Source organism: Triturus cristatus, chromosome 5_2, assembly GCF_964204655.1.
Source record: "Triturus cristatus chromosome 5_2, aTriCri1.1, whole genome shotgun sequence".
NCBI classification, from domain to species: domain Eukaryota; kingdom Metazoa; phylum Chordata; class Amphibia; order Caudata; family Salamandridae; genus Triturus; species Triturus cristatus.
In genome coordinates, this window is record NC_140588.1 from 592,895,287 (window position 1) to 592,917,832 (window position 22,546).

Sequence of the window (22,546 nt, forward strand, 5' to 3'; positions counted from 1 at the left end):
GCATTCGACACCGGGGATCACACCATATTAGCGGATAGAATGCGAGCGGCAGGCCTGTGGGACAGGGCTCTGGACTGGATGCTCTCATTTTTAGGGGATCGCACCTAGGCCGTTAGGCTGACCCCTTTCGCCTCACCTTGGGTTAATACCACTTGTGGTGTACCTCAAGGTTCATCTCTCTCACCACACTTGTTTAACATCTATATATGTCCCCTGATTCATGTCCTGCAAACCAGGAGTGTGAAGGTATATAACTATGCAGACGACATGCTGCTGATCTTCCCGATTGATGAGACAGAGGAATCTAAGGATTTCTTCCAACACACCATGCTCTACATTAAAGACTGGATGAGTCATAACTTTCTCAAATTAAACTCGGATAAAACTGAGATAGTTATTTCTAATAATAGACTCGATCAGTGGACACCAGCACACTGGCCAGCTGCATTGGGTTCTCCACCCACCCCCAAAACCTCGGTTAAAAGAGTGGGGATTAAAATTGATGCCAAGCTATCCATGCATTAACAAATCAACCTGGTTACGTCCTCTTGCATTTACCCCCTGAGGACCTTAAAGAAAATCAGGAGATTTTTCACCTGGAAAGCTTGCACTGTTATCATGATGGCCCTGATCATATCTAGGCTAGATTAGGCCAATGCCATCTATTTAGGGCTCCCTGCTAATCTGACCCATAGGCTGCAGCTAATTCAAAACCAAGCGCCAGGCTGGTCCTTCAGCAACCTAGGCACTGTCACATCAAACCTCTTCTGAAGCAATTGCATTGGCTTCCGGTGACTCAACGGTCCATGTTTAGGACAGGCTGCATGGTCTTCAACGCACTTAGCGAGAAGGGCCCCAAATTTATAATTGCTAAGATCTCGAGGTATTTACCCAAATGGAATCTCAGATCGACCACTAAGTTTATGGCGATTATTCCAAGATTCAAGCGCAAGAGAACGGGTGGTTCTCGTTTTTCTGTCCATGGCCCTACTCTTTGGAACTCCCTGCCAATGGACATTAGACTGACATCTGAGTACACCAAATTCAGGAAAAAACTGAAATCATGGTTGTTCACTCTAGTCTATTGTTAGTAGTCCTTAGGAAACTTCTCCCTCTCCTTAGAGCACCAAGAGACCTTTTGGTGTATGTGCGCTAAACAAATTCCCTAAACATAAACATGGAATTCCAGGGGTGGCGCGTGGGTGTTCCCACATATCCACCCATGATTTTTCATGCATCCCCAGATTTACTAACAATAGTAAACATGGGAATGCGTCAAAAGGGCACACCTTCCCAGGGAGGCATAACTAGGAACAATGTCTTTATTTATACTCGCTTTTTCTTCTTTCTATGTGTGCTGTATTCTCAGAGGATTGTTTTTGTGTAGGAAGGTGTCCCTTCCTGCACAGAAGCAATCCTGGCTGTAATGCAGGTGCTCTTGCACGATGGCGCAAGGGTACCTACTGTGGCGCTAGGCAGCACTGTGTGCACCAGCGTAGAGAAACAGAAGGAGTGCATCATATCATAGCAGATAAGTCTCATTCCTGCTCTCTCCATTTGACGCAGCTATCTGCTGAATACTTCCACAATGGCCAGTGTGTACAAGACCATAGGATCCAAACCCACAGAATCCTTTGGTCTCATTGACAGGGATTGTGTTCAAATCACTTTGCAGCATAAGCAAGTCCCCACACACATGCACACCAAATTACCTAGCTGCAAATCTTTTTCTTTTTAGCATCATCTGCAGCACGATTCTGATAAAACTCAAGTGCTCCAAGACAAAGCCAAGAGAAAATAAAAAGACATGCTTCTACTTTGTTCCTAACCTCTATAAGGGTCTGAATATTTTTTGGTTTGGTCGAAAATATAAGTACTCACAGAGGGGCATATTAACAAGCCAGGCGATAAAATTATCGCCGCTTTAGCGGCAGAAAACTGCCGCTAAAACGGCGATAATGGGCTTGATAATATGCTCTATGGAATTCCAATTGAAGCCCATGTTAGATGTGAAGGGCATCTAACATGGGCTTCAATTGGAATTCCATAGAGCATATTATCAAGCCCATTATCGCCGTTTTAGCGGCAGTTTTCTGCCGCTAAAGCGGCGATAATTTTATCGCCTGGCTTGTTAATATGCCCCAGAGTTTGGGAATTTTGCATCTATATATAAGTATGTATGTGATATTTCTGTAGCACAAATCTAGCCAAAAAGGCAGCAGAACATTGTACAGGTTGTGTAAAATACCCCAAATTTAATGTTGTGCAGTTTTTCATCGTTTTTGGTGATGAGTTCAAGCAGAAGATATCTTGCAGAGAGACATTAATTTTCTGCGCAAAGCTGTCTCCTACCAATATCTCACCTCAAATAATTTCCTGTAATTTTCATGAAATTTCGTCAAATTTGTCACAATAAAATTTAAATTTCCCACATCCCTGACTCTTTTAGTATAGGCCCCAAAGTTCTGCACCTGACAAAGAATCTGAAACTCTCCTCTTCTGTGGTCACTTTCCTCCCATTCCCTGATACCCCTCTCCGATCCTGTCACCCTCTCTGTGCATAAATATGTGAGTGTTTCACCGGTGCTTATGTGCATAGTCCAAGGTATTTTGTATATATTTGATTGTGCATCTGTAATTCACAATGATCATGATAAAAGACATTGCAACTCGCAATCTGTGTGAAATCCGGTTTCTAATTTGCCAAAGACAGCTTGAGACCATTCCTCTCACCTGAAATAAAGAAATGACTGAGCTGCTCAGCTGTAATACCGTATTACATTTAAGTTTTAACATCACATTGCCTGCAGTCAGAGCTATCAGCTAAAATGAAATAAGCATAATTGAAGCTGTCTTTGAAAACATGAAAACAGAGCCTGGTTTTTCCATCTTCTGCCCTGATTTTATGGATGAACAGTGATGAGCAGAAAGGAGATATTTGTGAAACATGTTTATTTTCTGCATGCTTCAGTTAATTATAAGAAACATAAAATCTCTCTGCATGTTCCTACACATTTTAAGGGACAGTACTTTTTTAATCTGACTTGTTGAAACTGTTTCTATTATCAAATTGCATCAACAAATTTAACTGTTTTTGGTATGCATAATTTTGCACTAGAGATTCTACTTTTATGATTCTTGTTTGCAAACATTCTATCTCTTTCATATGAAAAAGCAGCACACATTTATTTAAGCAGGTTGTCAGAAAGGTGATGGTGTGACCATGCATTATAAGGAATAAACTACCCCCAACATACATTATTAGGATATTGCAAGTCATCTCAGAGATCCAGGATCTTATGAAACAAATCAGCATTCAGCCTCATTCCTCTAAGTGGTCATGGAACTCCTCTGTGACTTGCAATATTGTTATCATGTATGGAAGGGGGTACTTTATTTCATATATAATCCTAGTTGAATGTAACATGCTCTGCAGCTCTTAGTGCTCTCTTAACACACCAAATACAATTAAGTGAAATACTGTTCAAAATATCCCAAAAAGCCATCTTTTACATTAACTGTCTGACCTTTTACCAAGGTATAAACTTGAAATCCATCTATAGATTTAGAATTCAGCAGTAAAGGTATAGTGTGTAACAGTTCAAGTCAAATCACCCTAGAGATGGGAGCCCACTCTCACTAAAAGAAGGCAGACATTAATATTTTACTTTCTTTTTTAAATATTTATTTTTGAAAAACGAACTTTAGAATAGTGCTCCCAAATAAGGGAAGACTTTGACAAATATCTGGGAGTATGAATCCGTAATTTAAATGAAAAATGTCAGATTTCTGCAAGAAAAAGAAGAGATGGAGGTTCCACGTTCTTTTTACTCGATTTCAGCACTCGAGGTGAGTTTCTTTTCCTGAATAATCGGAATATTCTCATTTTGAGAGGCAACTTTTAAGTGAACAAATAAATGCACCTGCTTCTGACTCCTGCATGTACTATATACGTTGCTATTTCCAGAGTTTTTTTTAGAAAGCTGCTGATCTGTGGGAATAGTAGAAGGGTCTGTGCAGTCTTTGAGTGAGTGGCCCATTCTCTTGCTCAAATCGAAAAGTCAACATTACCCTGATTAAACTTGATCTTTGGAAAGAAATGTATTCTGACAAGATAAGAGCCGAGGTTTGGCTGTGCTGCTCGAGGGTATATTCAATTTCAGATGAAGCATAAAAGCAATCCTTCCCCGCGATCCTTCACACACCACACACAGCCTCGCAGCCCTGGGTCCGCTGTGCGTGGGGACTGCACCATCTGATAACTGCTCGACATGCCAGCGCTTTGTCTCTGCGACAGCAGAGCTTTCAAAGGACTGCATTATTAAGGAAACTCGGAGGCTGCATTTAGTTTCTTGGAAACAAATGTAAATCTTCTTGCATTACTCTGTGTGCAGTTGATTTTTTTTTCTGATCTGCGGGATATTTGGATAAACAGAAGGAAAATCTCGATGCCACATTTGCAAACACGCTAGTCTTCATTCACCACTGTATGGTGCACCTAAGCAGAACTAAAGTGTGCAAAGAAAGGAAATAGTGGGACAAATTCCACAAAGCAATTCTGTGAATTTCCAGAGTCAGGACCTGTGTGTATTTAGCTGGCAGATGGAGCTTTGTTATTTCCGACTATCTTTCACTGCGGCAGATCACCCATATGAGGGAGGTTAACGGTGAGGTGACCATGCAGAATGGTGTACTTTTAGGGTATTCATAAGCCTATTGCAGCTCATTTTTCACATGCAAATGAATCCCGTAAAATGCAGAAGTAAATGCTTTCAGGATGAAAAAGGGAAGAGTGCTTTCCCTCATTCCCAAATTCCAAAAGAGTGGAATGGTAAAGTTACTCCAGAGGCAAAGTATTTTTGCTGTAGAGAAAAAAATGTAAATAAAGGCTTTTAAAGGTGGGCATTTCAGCCTGGTGTCCTCCAGCATCCTGCCTGAGAAGAAGACACCTTGTAGGAGTATGTACTAGAAATATTATTCATTAGGACATGAAGGGGCAGATTTACATGCCCCTTACGTCCCTTTTGCGTCACTTTTTCCATGATAAAAGTGACGCAAAAGTGGCACAAGGGGCTTGTAAATCTGCCCCAAAGTTTTCATTGATTCTCTTGAATTGTCTTGGGAATACTCTTATCCTAGATCATCAGACCACAATGCAGGGCCGGACTGGCCGTAGCGGGCACCGAGCAATCCCCCGGTGCGCCGCACGGGTGGGGGCCGGTTTTGGGCACCTGGGGGCCGTTTTTGTTACAGGACAGTTTTTGCAGCGTAGCTGCAAACTCGGCCCTGTAACAAAATCGGCCGAAAACCGTCCCTGGCAAAGAGCTCGGCGGGGTCGGCCGAGCACTTTGCCAAGGCCGGTTGTGGTTCCCAGTCCAGCCCTGCCACAATGGGCCTGATTATTAAAGGTTAGCTGGAAATGGTTTTTCTCTAGCTTTATTCATATATATAGAGTACATTTTGCACTCACATAGAAAATGTACAATAGAAGCTTGCCACCTGATTAGCAATTCAAGAATATCGATGGGACAGAACATTGAGAACAAAATATCGGAAATAAAACATCGACAGGTAAGTACATTTAGATTTTCTATATCTAATTCAACAAATATATAGCTATGCAGTATATATATGTTTTCAAGGCACATAGATGTGGAGCTAGAAATAATACTTCTATACTTTCTATATTCACTTACATTATGTTATTTTATCCCTCGATATGTTGTCCTCGATATTAGTATGCCACGGTATTGTTGGTGTGGATATTCAATAGTACAATCCTCAAAAGATCCCAACATTCCTCACTAGAATATTAGCAAGACCCAAACCCCAGGAGAATTTCTTTGGTGGATTGCAAATTCCAAATTATTCACATTGAAAACCACTTTTTTGCATGTGCAATTGTAGCTTGATCACATTTACTAATCCAATAAGTAGAACTGCAGATATAAATGTTAAAGTTTGAATTAAAATGCTGCCTAAAAGCACAAAGCACCAACCTCAGTTATCTGGTCACTCTAGACTAGGTCAAAGTCCAAAAACTTTTATGGTGAAAAAGTGGTCATCAACGAGTCATGGAGGTGGCAAACTTCAATCACTGCACCATGAGGACACACTGGGCATTCCTAAAACTCCAATCGCTACAAGCTGGGATACGACATCGGTCAAGCTGCAAAACATTCACATTGCTGGGATAGACACGTTGCCCAAGACAGATAACAGCACTTCATGGTGTGCCCCTGGGGAGGAGGATAAACCTTGATGAAGATGTAATTGAGGGTCACTGGTTGGCATACACAACTGCACACTATGTACCATAAATCTTAGGGCATGCCCCAGACACCCCATACAAGCTAATGCAAAGGGGACACATAGATAAAGGGGTCAAGGAAGAGCTCCAGTTCAACACATATTCACCTGCTAAGTTTTACTTTGTCCCGTTTCGTTATTGCCCGCCTCCCCTGGTAGTTGACAAAAACACTGCAGGCCCTCACTGAGTCGACAGGCATGAGGTACTTAGATACTGTGTGTCTGCAGAAGACATTAATGATTAGTGCACAATATGCATACCACTGGGCAGGAGCATGTGTATGTCACTGTTAGAGACACAAACACATCCAGAATGCACCTGTACTACTATACACTTTTTTATTAAACAACTAACCTGCATGGCGGATCTAAAAATGAGATATATACTATGTGTGACTGTATTGTTAATCAAAAAGTCAATAAAACAGATTCAAATAAACAAAATGGAGGTGGCAAGCTGGAAGGCGGGTAAGCTCTGAGGAGCCAAAGTCTGGATTCCATGCTCGGGAAGGCCTCCGTGTTGATCAGTTTTGGCTCAGAGTTGGTGTCGTGAAGCCCACTATGTTCATACTTAGAAACGTTTCTGGAAGTCGGATATGCTGCAGTGTGACATATCAGCAAGTTGAGGCTGAACAGAAATTCAACATCAACAGCTGCAGCTTCCACTGCAATTTCAGTCTCAACTGGTTATCCAGGCAAACAGGTTACAAGTCCCATTTCTTGCATTTTGCGGGAGCAAGGTCCAGGACAGGTCCAGTTGGTACTAGTCAGCTGTGCAGTTGGATAGAGAGAGGCCTCTGGAAGCTTTGGAAGTTACTTACTGCCAGGATATGTAAAACATTAGATATTTAATATACATGTCCTACTTTTAAATACCATGTACCCTGTGGTATGGGCTTTTAAGGCCTACATTAAGGGCGATCTATAAGTATTACAGAGGAAGGTTTAGGCCTGATACATTTTTTAATTTACCAGGTGAAATGCAGTGGCAGGCCTAGAAATATGTTTTACAGTGCAACTATAGTGGGTGGCAAAATGAGTGCTGCATCCAAATAATAGCATTTAATTTACAGGTCCTTAATACAAGTGGTACAACTACCAGGGGATTATAAATAAATTAAATATGCCAATTAGAGGTATGTGAGAACAAGCCATTTACCACTGGTTTGCAGGATTAAGTTGCACAGAGTCCTATGACCAGCAAAAACTGGTTTATCAAAAGACTGCAAAACTCTGAGGAAATGTCGCACAACAGATGGTCATTTCTATCAACTATATATATCATTTTAACTTTCTGGGTGAAGATGTGGTCAAATAGCCACAGCTGGCAACTCAGAACCTAGGGAAACAGGTTCATATCTGACATTGGCTCAACATCTTATGATACTGGGCAAATCTGTTCATTTCCCTGTGCCAAAAGAGGGAAATTACTATATTTGTTTGAGTTGAGCAAGCAACAAAGACTGTCTGCATTCTATAATTTTTTTTGTTCCTAGAGACCGCCTCCACTGAATTGACATTCTGAGCGATGGTGGAACTGGATTCTTCCAGTCCTGTCCGAGCCCTCACTTCCGTGTCATTGAAGCCTTGGAAAACCTTGTCTTGGCTTTGCTGACGGTTCCTTTGTGAAAGCTCTGTTCACGCACTTCACTTGAAAAGCAGTCTCAGATCTGCAAGGAAAGTTACTCAACTTTATGCACCACACTTTTTTCTGAATTGTATTCTCTTTGCTCTTAAATAATTACTTATAGTTATCTGCCCAGACCCCTGCCTACCGTTTCTGAGAGATCTGTGTTACACACGTATGAAGCATATATAGCATTCCCTCCATCACAATATAATCAGGGCCACTGGAATTATGCGGCAGGGGAGGGCCAAATTATGCAGCAGGGTTGAGTAAATTATGCAGCAAGAAAAGGCAAATTATGCGGCATATTTTGGCATAGTGTTACTTCATTATTTTGTCATTTTTAAACTTGTTAAGACTCTCTGGGCATTAGTTGCAACTCATTAGCACCAGTTTAACACCTTAACACAGCAATAAGTTACAGAAAGGTGACCAGTCAACTTTTGCAAAGGGGCTTCCACTGCACAGCAACATGGGTTGCTGCATTTTCAGTAACCTTTAAACAGTTTGAGCTAGAAACAAAAGTTGTTTTTTTTCAAATCTGCAGATTATGCAGTAGATGATGGCTTATGTGGCAAATGCGTTAAATTTATAATTATGAGAAAGTTGCCATGACTGCACAATCACATAATTCCAGTGACCTTAAATATAATGAAGGCACCTCACCACCAATCGTCCCTCTAAGCCCTTATATCTCCTGCCCTCTTTAAAACCATAGTACTGAAGCCTGTCACAGCTTGCTGCCAAATAGTCAGTTTGCGCCTATCACCAGCGTTTTGGAACAAGGACACTGGAAAAATAGGTTTGAACTCTTGATGACAGTTCAAGGAAACCGAATTCTGAGATCGTTGCTCCTAGGAGAATAGAGGACAACTCATGTTCATTATCACCTCTTTTACATACAATATTGGAATTCAACGCATGTGCCTGAGTGCCCAACGAGTTCAGAGAGTAACTTGTGCTTAATTGTTTTTTAGCCAACTGAGGTACAGCTGGACAAGCATGTGTTCTTGAGATTTTACAGTAAATTATATTCTGTGCAGGTGCAGACGATCTACTTTTTCCCATTCGTTAATGCTTGTATAGCACAATATAAATTATGGGGCAGAATTACAAGAAAGTGAAGCATCTATAGAGATGCGCCACTTTCCTTGCGCCACCCTAAAAAATGCTTGCGCCACCATGGATGCGCCGTACACCATGGTGGAAGGATTGACAGATGCGTCAGAAATTCTGTTGCATCTGTTGGGGCAAAAGTCACGCATTGCTGGAGTCGTATCGCAAGTACGACGCAACTCTAGCAATGCATTTTGTGGCCTATTCCCACTACTCTGCGTCCCTCCAAGCAGGCGTAAGGTTTTGACGCAGTGGCGTCCTAAAAGTGACGCAGTGAAATCTTGTAGATTTCACTGCGTCACTTTTACGTGGCTTTCCTGTATCAGAACGCCCCGCTGCATACATTATACCTGACGCATTGTTTGCGCCACTGTGGAGTCAAAAAAAGTGACCCAATGGCGGCGCAAAGAGGTGCAAGGGGCTTATAAATCTGCCCCTGAGTTTGGAATTGGTCCATGTTTTTTTGCCGACTTACTGTATTAACTTTTTAAATGATGCTTTTTCTTAACAGCTTCAATTTAGTTTATGACAGACACTTCGATTTACTTTTCATGCCACTTCTACCATTACATTCACTGCTGATCCCTCTCTAATTCATGTGTGTGTACACATTTAGCATCATTGCCAACCTCACTCCTTTATCCCAGTAAAGCATTACTGAAAATTAGGATTTTCCTCTGATCTTGCCATTCCAGTAGCTTAGTCCGTAAAAGAAAAGCCCAGTGGGCCTTACAGAACTGTGAAAATCATTAAGCTTCTGCTGGTAGTGAGTACTTCCAGGCTTTGTAGAATACTGATGAATTTTGACTGAGCAACATACCTTAGAGGCATGCACTGTTTTCAAATAGTAAAGGCAAAATAATTGAATTTACAATGATCAATGCTTGTAAACAAATTCCACGATAACAGTATGGCCTGTATCTGTCATTCCTCATTGTTTATACATTTAAGTAAATAGCAATATTCCATGACTCATTCTTATCTAAAGAAACAGGCAATTTTCTGCCATATTGTCGGCACAATAACACAAAAAGACTGAGAAGGATCAAACTACCAACAGGCACAAGCACTATACCGCATGCATGATCCAGTGTTTGGCATGTTTTCAAGTTCTATTCTAAGGAGCAAAATATAACAGCAACGTCAATATTTTATTTTTTATCTTTTTATTTTTATTGGAATTGATTGGTGTCATACATAGTTAGAGATCAAAATACATACAAAATGTAAAAAAAACAAAGAGTATCTCGTGCTGGAGACCCTGCTTTAAGCAACTAGTATAGACATACGATTAATTTACAAGTTTCCAAAATCAGAAGACAAATCAGAAGACATGAAAGTAATGAATTATTCAAAAAAAAATCCCCCAGATTTTTTCAAATTTTCTTCCCCCCCAATCCTCAAAGCATACCTTCGCTCACTTATCTTTACTCTACGCATTTTGAGTAGCCATTCATGAAGAGATGGAATCTGATTTGTACGCCAGTTCTGTAGTAGCAGCGATCTAGCCACTGCCATGCAGATATAAACCAATTTAGCAAGTGATATAGAGAAATTAAGATAGGGATCGAAACCATAAAGCATCAGTTTAACATTTAGGAATATCTGAATATGAAAATGTAAGCGTAAAAAGGCAAAGATGTCTTCCCAAAAGGCTTTCACCATACTACAGTCAATTATTACATGTGTCCAATTAGCTGGGGCAAAGTTCAGGCATCTGAAACAATTGGGTATGTAATTACTATACATTTTAGCAATTGCCGCCGGGGTGCGATATAAAAGCCACTTGCCAAAAAATAACATTCTGCGCCAATTGGCTCCCCTTAATGTAGAAAAATGTAACTTATTAATGGTCCGCCATGTACTCAAACATAAAACATGATTTTCTTGTTCCCACCATTTTTTGACAGCTTTGGAGCCCAGATCACCTTGTCTAGACTGAGCTAGAAAACGTTTCCACTCTCCGGGTTTCCTTATCAGAGTGTTATTAAAGACAATATCATTATTTAATGAGGAAATCTGAGAAAATGAAATGGGAGCATACTGCAAAAGGGATTGATAGATTTTTATATAAGACCCGATTAACAAAAAATTTCCTCAGAGTAATAATCGCATCTCCGACGGGGTTATCCACCTTGACTGTTGTAGAAAATTGCCCACTTTGCTAAAACCAGCTTTAGTCCAATAGGCCATTAAGTCAGAGCCTGGACCCCGCCCACTAAATGAAAGTAAGATAGATAGCGAAGAAGAGGAATTAAAAAGAGAGAGAATATCTTTTAAGCATAACGGTACGCTTCCTAAAAAAACATGCAATTATTTTATACCTAACTAATTTAGGAGATTTAGGTACTTGAAGAGAGGAGGGTATTTGACTTTCCGAAAAAATTAAGTCAAAGAAAAAGCTAATGTATAGATTTGGGTTTAAAGTCGGGACTTTAAATCGGGTAAGATACTGAGCGAAATAAGCACTATAGTAATCTCTGATATTTGGAAGTGCAAGGCCTCCATTATCTAAATCCTCAAAAAGAGTACTCATCGCGATACGAGGTGTTTTATGTGCCCACAAAAAACAAGAAAATAAAGATTCAATTTTAGTAAAGAATGTGCCTGAGAGAAAGCAAGGGATCGTTGAAAACAGAAAGTTAAACAGAGGTAAAATAGACATTTTTATCAAAGCGACTCTGCCCAAGATTGATAACGGTAGTTTATTCCAGTGCGATAACATTGAGCAAACTTTTTGAAGAAGGGGATCAAAATTCAATCGGTAGAGATCTTTAACTGAAGATGAAAAAAAAAACCAAGATATCTCTTAGGTTTATTATTAATACTGCCCCGTAGGTCCGGATATAATTCAGGATTATGATTACCACAGACCAATATTTCTGTCTTCTTTTTATTAATCCGATATCCCCCAAAAGTCTCAAATTCCTCAAAAAGTTGAAATGCAGAAACTTGAGACTGTAGATCGGATTTAATAAGTAATATAATGTCGTCAGCGTAAAGTTTTATCTTGGACATTAAAGGAATCGGAGGTAGGATCTCAGCAGCAACCTCATTATTAATGTCAGTTTTCCAGTAGTTCTTGTTAGCAGGAAGGGTCAGTGTCTCATCCTTATTAGGTTGGTAAATTTGCATTACATTTGATAATAGTTATAGCTCATATGAACACTGCCTAGAAACAGTATGGTTTGTAGCACTGCACAAGATAGTAGTTATTACTAACCGACAATATTTCTGTAGCTGGGAAGCCATTTTGAAAGGGACGGGCAGGATGGTATATGCTTATTCCAAAAGAAAAACGCCCTTCTTAGGACAGGGTGATAACAAAGTAGCTTATTTTGTAGTCAGTTCTGCACATTGGTCTATCAGCTACCAATCATTTTTTTGCCTCATTTCTACATTTTATACATTAAGTAAAAATAGTTTTAATTTCTGCCAGTTCACCTTTATTTCAATCATCAAAAGCATTGGTAAAGCTAATATGTCTGGCTTTGGGAAACTGGTACGATGGGTATTTATTTGTCTTTATATGAAACATGTCACAAAAATAAAGCCCTTTTTTAGGTTAAATTCACATCACACGAAAATAAGGCTCTTTTAGGCGCAAGGAGAAGTTGCCTTTGATTTACTGTAACCTGAAGAAATACTTTAAATACAAAAAAATGGCTAAAAATAATAAAGGACTAAGAATGGAAAAAGATAAAAGCACTGGCAAAGTAAAATACTGGCACACCTGTCTTTCCACTGAAGTTAATTTCATTTTCGGTGGTTGTTCATATAAGATCATGAAAAATGGTGTTGCTCACAGTACAAGAGAGCTAATGGCTGAAGTGGGCTGACCCATTATCCCATGGAGTATGCTTTGTAGTGCAGAAGCCAGGTGTGTTTTTCAAAGAAATACTTTAAAATATGTATACATATTCATACTTACAAACATACAGCAGCTTTTAATAATCACTCTTTATCTGTTGGACTGCCATAGTGTCATTCACATGTTGCTTTTGGCTATCACAACACACTGCAAGGTTCAATGGTTCACCCCAATTCAGACATTTGTTCCCTTCTGAGTAAGTGGCGGCATTCTTCCGAAGGAACAATGTCATCGTCTATGCAGGAAATAGTGGATTTTAATGTCAAAGCTCCCGGACAGTCTCTGCTTTATCATAGTCTTATCTTGGAATTTTGTTCCGCCAAAATGTCTTGACACTGCTACTGGGCTGCTAGAGGTTTTGAATATTGATTTTGCTCAAAAACATTAGAAAATGGCCCCACAGACATGTACATGTCTGTAAGCATAGTGATGTAGAATGGTTTTGGTTGTGGTTTACTAAAACTATTTCAAGCTGGTCATCTGAGCATGGGCATGCGGCCATCTTTGAGCTGTTTTTTGAGTAAAGTATAAGAAAATACATTCGAAAATAGCTATCCATGACCCCAAACGCATGCATATGTTTTTTGTTAATCTTTACAAAAAGAGATCAGGGGAAACAAACAAGGGAAAACCAAACAAACCCTCGACCACCAAAACAAGACCTATTGCCTTTGCCAATCCTTGTTTTTAATGTGTGTGTGCAATAGCGCACTGAAATAAAAGGATCCAATGTGCTCATTAACATAGTTTCATGCAGTATGATATAATGCCCACAGACCTAGAATGCTCGGTGTAGTTATACCAGCTACAGTTACTTCGTCTACAGTCGAAGGCATTCAAGGCATTAATCTAATAATCCACAAAGTCTTGATCACAAAATATGGAGAGCAGACTTGTTCATAATGCAGCCTTCTAGTCAGTTCCCTGTCACTGTCCACTGTTGTATGCCTTTCTGGATAGACAGATAAACATATGTGCGGTGAATTCCTAAACACAGAAGAGGCCAATGGCAGTTCCTTCATTAAGGCGGAAGAGTGTTGCCCCCCCACCCACTACTGCTATAAAATGCTAATTAAATGATTTTACTATCATTTGATTTTTTGGTGCAGTCAACCTGAGCCGAGTGTCAGGATGGGCAATGGCCATTGCTGCTGATTGGCAGCAGGGAGTAGTGGTGGCTACTCCAGATTAAAGTGCCCATGTCACTTTGGCTGGCTGTCTTGCGATGGCTAGACTGACATGCACACTTTAAACCTCCCTAACCCAAGCTGTCTTAGATAGCTTGATAGTGAGCAGCCTCCAACCCACTCCAACCAATCTTAACACTTCTCTCATGCTGGGTAATATATTCAGCAACAAGAGAGCAGCGTCTTCACCAGCTATCTCCGTTGTCCACCAGGCAGCCAATACCGTGCCCAGATCACCACATTAGTGGCCACCACAGCTGGTGGCTTTCTTCTGAGGCTTATATATGGAAGCTTATAAACGGATTTACTGTAATTCAGGTAGGCCATATCCACCTTTCTGCTTTGCTCTACTGCTGATCTATGAAGGAGTTGAAATCAATTGAGCCAGTTGGTCGGTATGACTTTCCAATTCCAATATTTTTCTTGGTGAGTTTTGGACTCCATTTCCAATTTCAATAGCTTTCTCATATTTTTCTCTCATGCAAAACATTTGAGAACAATGAGTTGTGTGTTGTGTTTCTGGCTGCTGAGAGCTAAGCTTAGGAACAATCTGATTTTGCCTCTAAATTAATCCTAGGCTTGGGCTAAATTATAATTCCACTCGAAGAATTGGCAGAATTTGGGTAACTCCACGTCAGACTTGTAACTCAGAGATTCTTACAAATTCTGTCAATCGGCCCAAGGCACAATTATTCTGACATTGGAGCCTCTCTGAAACAAAGTGAGGCTCCACAGCATGCGCTTGCAAGTGTGAGATTTGCCGGTACCTGGCGTGACTTGCCATCACCATGGAGCCTTCCACCACCATTTTATAACGCCGGTGGGCAAGAGAGGTCGTGGGCAGCGAGTGCTGTCGTTAATGTAGATTTGCTGCTGCTAATGTAATTTTCTACTCGAGCAGCAGAAAAATCAACTCAAATGACTGTGCACTCTTGCACAACACATATTAGCCCTAAATTCCAGTGCGAACAGCATGCTTTCTGCCTGTTTGTGGAATTCTGCAGAATCTCGTAGAGTTTTTCTGTGACTGTGTGGAATTCCTCAAAGTGAAACTCTGCAACTTCCGTCCCACCCCTAATCAATCCTTGCCTTTCTCTAGTTGAAAAGTACCACAGGACTCACTGCCATTCTTCGGACAAGCATTCATCGGAGGTGTAAGAAGATATAAATGTGTTTTAAAGTAAACATTGTGTTAGACCTGACATTATCTGTGCGGGTTTCCCCTGTATTTTTGCCTTTGCCTCCTGTGTTTTTGCTGTGTGTCGGACTTGGTTTTGCAGATCTAGGTGCTTTGGATACTTTGGCACTGCTGTTCAGTGCGCAAGTGCAAGTGCTCCCTTTGTAAATTGTTGTTGTGGATTGGCGATTCCATGATTGGCATATTTGATTTATGAGTCAGTCCCTACTACAGTGCACTGTGTGTGCCCAGGGCCTGTAAATCAAATGCTGCTAGTGGGCCTGCAGCACTGATTGTGCCACCCACAAAAGCAACCTGTAAATGTAGCTCAGGGCTGCCAATGCAGAGCCTGTGTTCAGTCTAGTACTGCCATGTTGACCTGGCAAGTGCACCCACTTACCAGGCCCTAACCTTCCCTTTTCTTACATGTTAGTCACCCCAAAGGTAGGCCCAACGTACCCCTGTGGGAAGGGTTCAGTGTATGTGAAAGGTAGGATATGCCCTGATGTGTGTGGTATGTCCTGATAGTGAAATACTGCCAATTTCTTTTTTCACTATGGTGTATAAGATAGGATGGGCAGTTTGCTTATAAGATCTTATAAGCGTAACTACCTCAGGGAACCAGATAGGAAAATAAAATGTAGTATGCCTAAACTCAAAATGTTAAAATGCATCTTTTTCTGAGAGTGATTTTTACATTCTGTGTTTGAAAATACCACTTTTAGAAAGTAGGTATTTTCTTGCTTAGCCATCTGGTGTGCCTCTGCTAGGATGTGTATTGGCTGTCTGGCTTTGGAGTGACAGGGACTGGGGATGTGCAGTTGCTCTAAAGAGTCTGGATAAGTCAGCGCTAGGCTGAATAGGCCTGGTCTGCATTTGGAGTGGTGGGAGGAGTAGGACCTGCACCTGAATAGGGCTGTGCCTGCCTTCCACAATGATGGCTCCACCCCCCTGTGGTGTGTCTGTGGCCATGGCTCACACAGACATTGGAGGTTGTTGTGCACTTGCAAAGTCCCCCCAGAACTGGTTTGGACTAAGTTCAGAGCCCTGGGCCAGGAGAGAACAAAGAGATTTACTGTATAAAAAGAGGGACCCAGACCCCAGATGTATAGATCACTTCTGGGAAATCAAGAGGATCCCTTGCCAAGGAGAAGAGCTGGAAAAACTGAGGAGGAATACTGCCCCTGTGCTGTTTGCTGTCTGGGGAGGGCCTGCAGTGGCTACTTTCTGCCAAGGAAAGGGACAAGGACTTTGCTTTTTGCTGGTTCCCCTGGTTACGAAAGATCTCCAAGGCCTAGAAGAAGAGCTTGCCTCCTGTTCTGAAGTCTCAGGGACACAAACACTTCACCCCCAGCTCCCCTGAACTTCCTTGCTTGGAGTTATGACCTGGCAAGGGGTGCCTGTAGCTGTTCTGGGCGTCCGGAGGTTGTTCTGGCTGTTGGAAGATGGAAAAGCAATACAACAACAAGAAGCGTGGGGCAACGGTGCTAGCTTCTGAAAAAAATGGCGCAGCGCCTGCCGGTGGCTCGAGAAATCGCTGCATGCCGCATTGAGGGCTCTGGTCTCCAATTCTGACGCAAGCCCTGCTCGTCGCATCGCATCGAGTCGCCAGGTCTGTCGCATCGTTGGGGGACGCAGAAAGAAACCAATGCATCACATCCCTATGCAGGAAGAAACCGACGCATCACCTCCCCCAGAGCAGTGAACTGACGCATCACCTTCCCTGAGTGTAAAGAACCGACGCATCACCTTCCCTGCAGCCCTTTTTGTTTGTGTGCACGATGCATCCAAGGTACTTTGTGTGAAAAGTGTTGCATCTGCAATTTGCTTTGAACTGAACTATTCCTACCATTTGAAAGTCTTATTGTTATTACAGTAGTGTGGATTTTTGTTGTTTTGATCTTGTTTGATTTAGATAAAGATTACTTATTTTTCTAAACTGGTGTGGTGTCCATTTGTAGTGTTTTCACTGTATTACAGTATGTATTCACAAATGCTTTACGCACTGCCTCTGAGATAAGCCTGTCTGCTTGTACCAAGCTACCAAGAGGGTGAGCAGGGGTTATTTTAGAATTGTATCCCCCTTACCCTGACTAGGATGAAGGGTCCCTACTTGGACAAAGGTACCTACCTCTGCCAACTAGATCCCCCATTTCTAACACATTGTTTCAATTGGCTCACAATAGAGAGCTTTGGGGTTGCTGGTTTCGCAGAGTGCCTGTAAGTGAGTCAAAATATTCGCCCTACCCCTTTCAGATCTAAGCAGCTGCCACTGGAAGTTGCATAATAATTCTCTTGAACATTGTAATAGAAATAACTTTTTATATAGCAAAAAATACCACTTTTCTTTTAACACTATAATACCTTAGCGTTCTAAATAATATACGTTACTATAACCCAAGTTATTATATTAACTTGTTTTACGTTGCAGTAAATAAAATCCTTCTGACATTTCTACGCATTCTAAATAGCAGCAAGATGAGATACTCAGGTTTCCCACCTTGAAAAAATGGAAGGCTCAGTATCCTTGCTGTGATTCAAGCTCATGTCCTCAGACCACCGTATTTGCCAGCTGTAACATTTCAGCTCACTGAGCCACCTGCCTTTGCGTCACGTGAATTTACCTGTTGGTCTTACATTTATTATACAGTGGGAACGCTACTTTACTGTGAAAAACAACCTCCAGTTCTCAAGACCCGTTCTCCATTAAATGATACAAATCTAATGCACGCACGCTAGGGAAAAAGATGAATAACTTGCACGTTAGGGAATAATTCTCATTTCATTCTCCATGTAGCACTTTAACTGAGAGGGCTATTTAATTAATCTTGGAAACAAAACATCACATTTCTAAAATTCGAAAAGCAGCATTCGCGCATACTGAAAGTTATTGTTCCATAGCTGACAGCCTGGCTTGTTTCAAGGTATTGAGGGCACCTGACATTCCCACTACAGAAAAGGTTATTTCATTTTCGGGGGCGAGCGTGGTGCATATAGTTATGTACGAGTTATTTTTCAGTTTTTGTGTAACATCACAAACCAAAATCATTGAGATAGCTGAAGTATGCGATTCACGCTAAAGAACCGAAGGTCATCTTTATCAGACAGTGACATGGTGCATCCCTGGGCGTCCTGAACCATCCTCTCTCGGGATTCTTGACCAACCATGCACTTTAAGGGCACTCCAGTGGCATTTAGAAGCACATACTTCATAAAGTGCATCTCCCCTCCCAGACCCTGCGTGCTGACCGCCTGCATCGTTCGGGTGACTGTATCGCCAAAGGTGCAGGCAACAAAGAAGAACGAAAGAGAGGCCCCCATTGTGAGATGGGCAGCCATGGGGCACCGCAGACAATAAGTCAAGGAGTGAAACGACATTTCTGTGCATGAAATCAATTCATTCTATTTGAATCAATTCTTTAAATCATATGGATGACGGCTGCCTTTGTCATAAATTCCCCTTTTATAGGTTCTGCAGTCCTTGACTTTGATAGCTTGTGCGTACAAATCGATTCTATGCAAAATGTACCCTATTTTAAGAACATGGCTTCCGATGCTGTAATAGTACTAGTGACTGGTTTGCGACCTGGGCTTAATTTTTGATGCATCTGTTATACTAATCAGCCGCATTGGAAAATATATATATGCAGGACGCCATTAAACCTCCTGCTTCATTAACGTTTTGTGATTCGCTTCAAAGCGCCTGTGTGGGAGGGACAGCAGACCTCGATTCCAATGTATGCATTCCTTAGAGATGACCATTGTTTTCAAGAAGACTGTTTCCCTCAAAGAGGCAGGGGCTTCTTTCATAAGAAGTGCTGGAAAACCCAATAGATCTGGCTTTAATGTGACAACACGATATTATCTTATTCACCTAAACTCTAAGGGGCAGATTTGCAAGAAAGTGACGCATCTATCAACATGCGTCACTTTCCCTGCGCCACAATTAGAAACCCTTGCGCCACTATGGATGCGCCGTATTTACAATACGGCGCACCATGGTGCAAGGATTGACAGATGCGTCAGAAATTCTGACGCATCTGTTGACGCAAAAGTCTTGCATTGCTGGAGTGGTGTCGCAAGCACGACGCAACTCCAGCAATGCAGGAGGAGGCCTATCCTCATTGTGCTGCATCACTCCTTATGCCTGCTTCAAGCAGGCGTAAGAATTTGACGCAGTGGAGTCCTAGAAGTGGCCCAGTGAAACCTTGTAGATTTCACTGCGTCACTACTACGAGGCTTTTTTTGCGTTGGAACGCCCCCCTGCATACATTATACCCGACGCAGGTATATTTGCTGCGTCACAAAAAGTGATGCAACTGCGGCGCAAAAATGACACAAGGGGCTTGTAAATCTGCCCCTTAGCATTTTGAACATAGATCAAATTACATTCTCCAAAACTGGATTGGAAATTGCAAACCCAAATCATGTAGAAAGTACAAGTGGTCTTTTTAGCACATGCCTTTCTCCCCTGGACTAAGGGGCAGATTTACAAGCCCCGTGCGCCACTTTTGCACCGCCGTTGCGTCACTTTTGTGATGCAGCGGCGGCGCAAAGCAAGCGCCATGCTGCGCCAGATTTACAACGTGACGCATCTAGGGAGATGCGTCACGTTGTAAAGCCCTGCGCCACATTAAACCTGCGTCAGGTTTAATGTATGCAGGGTGGGCGTTACGTCAGAAAAAGCCTTGGAAAAGTGACGCAGTGATATCTACAAGATTTCACGCAGTCACTTTCCCGACGCTGGTGCGTCAAATCCTTACACCTGCTTCAAGCAGGCGTAAGGCGTGAAGCATCATGTTAGGGATAGGGTAGGTTGGAACAGTGCTGGAGTTGCGTCGCGCTTGCGACACAACTTCAGCACTGCGCCAACCTTACGCCGGCAGATGCGTCACGCATCTGCTTGTCCTTGCGCCATGATGCACCGCATTGTAAATGCGGCACATCTGCGGTGGCGCAAGGGCAAACTTGCGTGACGCATCTTCCCTGGCGCATCCCTGCTGATTTGCAGGGATGCGCCAGGGAACGTAAATCTGCCCCAAAGTATTTGGACTGAACCTCATTGTGGAAAATACAGGTGTAACAAAATGGTTTTCCTGTAGGCAAATAGTTTACACTGCGGCTAATTCAATAGTGTGCCATAACTACAGAAACTGTGAAGACAGACCACTAGCCATATTAGTCATTGGTAATGAGCTGAGCCCCAACATCCCCATGGAGATTATAAAGGACCTTGAAGGCCAAAGAAATGCAATGGGATCCAACAGGTGAAGAAAGCATGGCTGCATAGTAATCATCATATTTTTTAATCTCTTCAGAACTGGTATACAATCGATATCCACGAGAAGTTACCAAGAATATCACTAAAGAAGAGGGAAGTGTGTTCCAATTCTTCTCTACATGAATGACTTAGTCGCCATAGCAGGGCAAAAGCCTTCTGACAGCTAACAAAAAACACTGCAGAGACAGCAAAACTCAATCAAAGACGTGGGATTGCATTTTTTCAGCCAAAATACCGCGTGCCTCACAAACAACAAACAAAAGCGTCAGTAAAGACTTATCCGCATCTAATGCTAGAGACTTACAACAAAGATACAGGGACCCAGTATATAATGAAAATGTGATCACAGCGAACAAAGGTACATAAAGTGTCCTATATCACACGATCTCAAATGATCCACTGAGGGAAAAATGAAGGTAACCCTCTCATATGGGGCAGAACCCCAGAACCCTAGAGAAATGAGAAGACAACCATTCATTTGGAAAGGAAGGAAAGTCAAGCTGTGAAAGAACTTCTCTTGCTTTTGAAAAGTAAGTCGAATGCCATCCTGGAGATCAACATAGCTTTTGTGCAATTTCGGGAAATAACCCAGGGCTGGCTTCATTATGCAATCAGATACCACCATTAATCTGAACTCAACTGCAACGCCGGGACAACATTGCATTACTTTGCCTGGTAAGGGAATGTGAGTTGAGATGGTTTTAATAGCAATGCCTTTGCTTGTGGCATACCCGTTCAATGCTTCCATGTGACAAGTGGCAGCTTTTCTGAATGCTGCCTGGAAAGAACAAACACAATAATGTGCCAAAGGAGATGTGGTGCCAAATGGTTAAAGGCAAATTCCTCCCATCGTTCAAATGCATTATCCAAACCTCTTGTTTCAAATGTCATGTTTTTCCTTTCTTTTTTTAAAGACTAAAATCCATTTCAGTAATATCTTTTATGATACCAAAGCTGTATGCGGATGTGATTAAATAAAACATGAACTGCTCTTTCTTCTTTTGTATAGTGGTGTGCTTTCTTTTACATTTCCAACAAGCTGAAGAGCTTGCTGCTTTTTTATTTGCTTAAAAAATGTAGATTGATTTCATGACGTTTTTCTCAAATATGAAACTAACTGAGGAATAAACGTTGGCATCAGTAGGGCAGTCGTGTGTGGGCTGCAGTGCACCTACCTCATGGTGTACAGAAGGGTCCCATTGTCTACCAGTCGAAGCAGCTTATTCGGCGTGGTCATGTTATGAGCCACAGATTTCTTCCCGTTGTGAAAGAAAGTGTCCGGTGTCCATATTTTACTGGCCAGTAAGTTGTTAAGAGGAAGAATCTTCATAGGGCCATCAAATTTCAGACGCTCATCCCACCAACTTTGCCGAAAGAAGACATCAATTGTGTACTCCTGAAAAAAAAGGATGGAGCAAGTTAGAAAGAGAAACAAAAGGACCTCACTGACAGAGTTTTCCTATCTTTGCTGTATAATTCAGCATCACTTGTTAATTAGAGTCAAATGCACAGTTAATCACGAGAAATGGTTTCTATTTTTGAAGAACCTAGCCAATCTGATGATGGAGAGTCAGCACTCTGTGTTCCCTGGGAGTCCAAATATGTACCAGAGGCACAACGGAAGTGGGAGAGAGGCTCCCATCTTAGCCCAGTGTGGCTGAGCTTCAGAGCACCTTAATGCTTCTTACAAATAGAGACAGGCTGCAAAGCCTCTGTGATGTACCCTTGGCTCACATGGAGGTTTTGATGCCAAAAACCAACATCTTAACGTTGCCAGACTATTATTATTCAACAAGCTGCACGTAAAAGCTAAAAAGCAACACTTTACAAACATATAATACATCCTTCGATTCACAGAATCAGGACTGGTCAAATTGAGCCTTCAAAAAGAGAACTTACAAATTCCACTCTGGCAGAATTGAGCAATTCACAGGTTCAGGGTTGAGTAAGGTATGGCTGAGTGTTCTCTAAGGGGTGG

At 41.8% G+C, this 22,546-nt stretch overlaps 1 protein-coding gene across 1 annotated transcript in view; it reads right to left on the reverse strand.

Annotated features, from left to right (window-relative positions):
- GABRA3 (gamma-aminobutyric acid type A receptor subunit alpha3) overlaps positions 1 to 22,546 on the reverse strand; it is a 1,714,543-nt gene that overhangs the window by 826,573 nt on the left and 865,424 nt on the right. Inside the window, exon 6 of the mRNA XM_085607670.1 lies at positions 21,744 to 21,964. Coding sequence (XP_085463796.1) covers positions 21,744 to 21,964 — 221 coding nt within the window. The remainder of the gene's footprint in view (positions 1 to 21,743; positions 21,965 to 22,546) is intronic.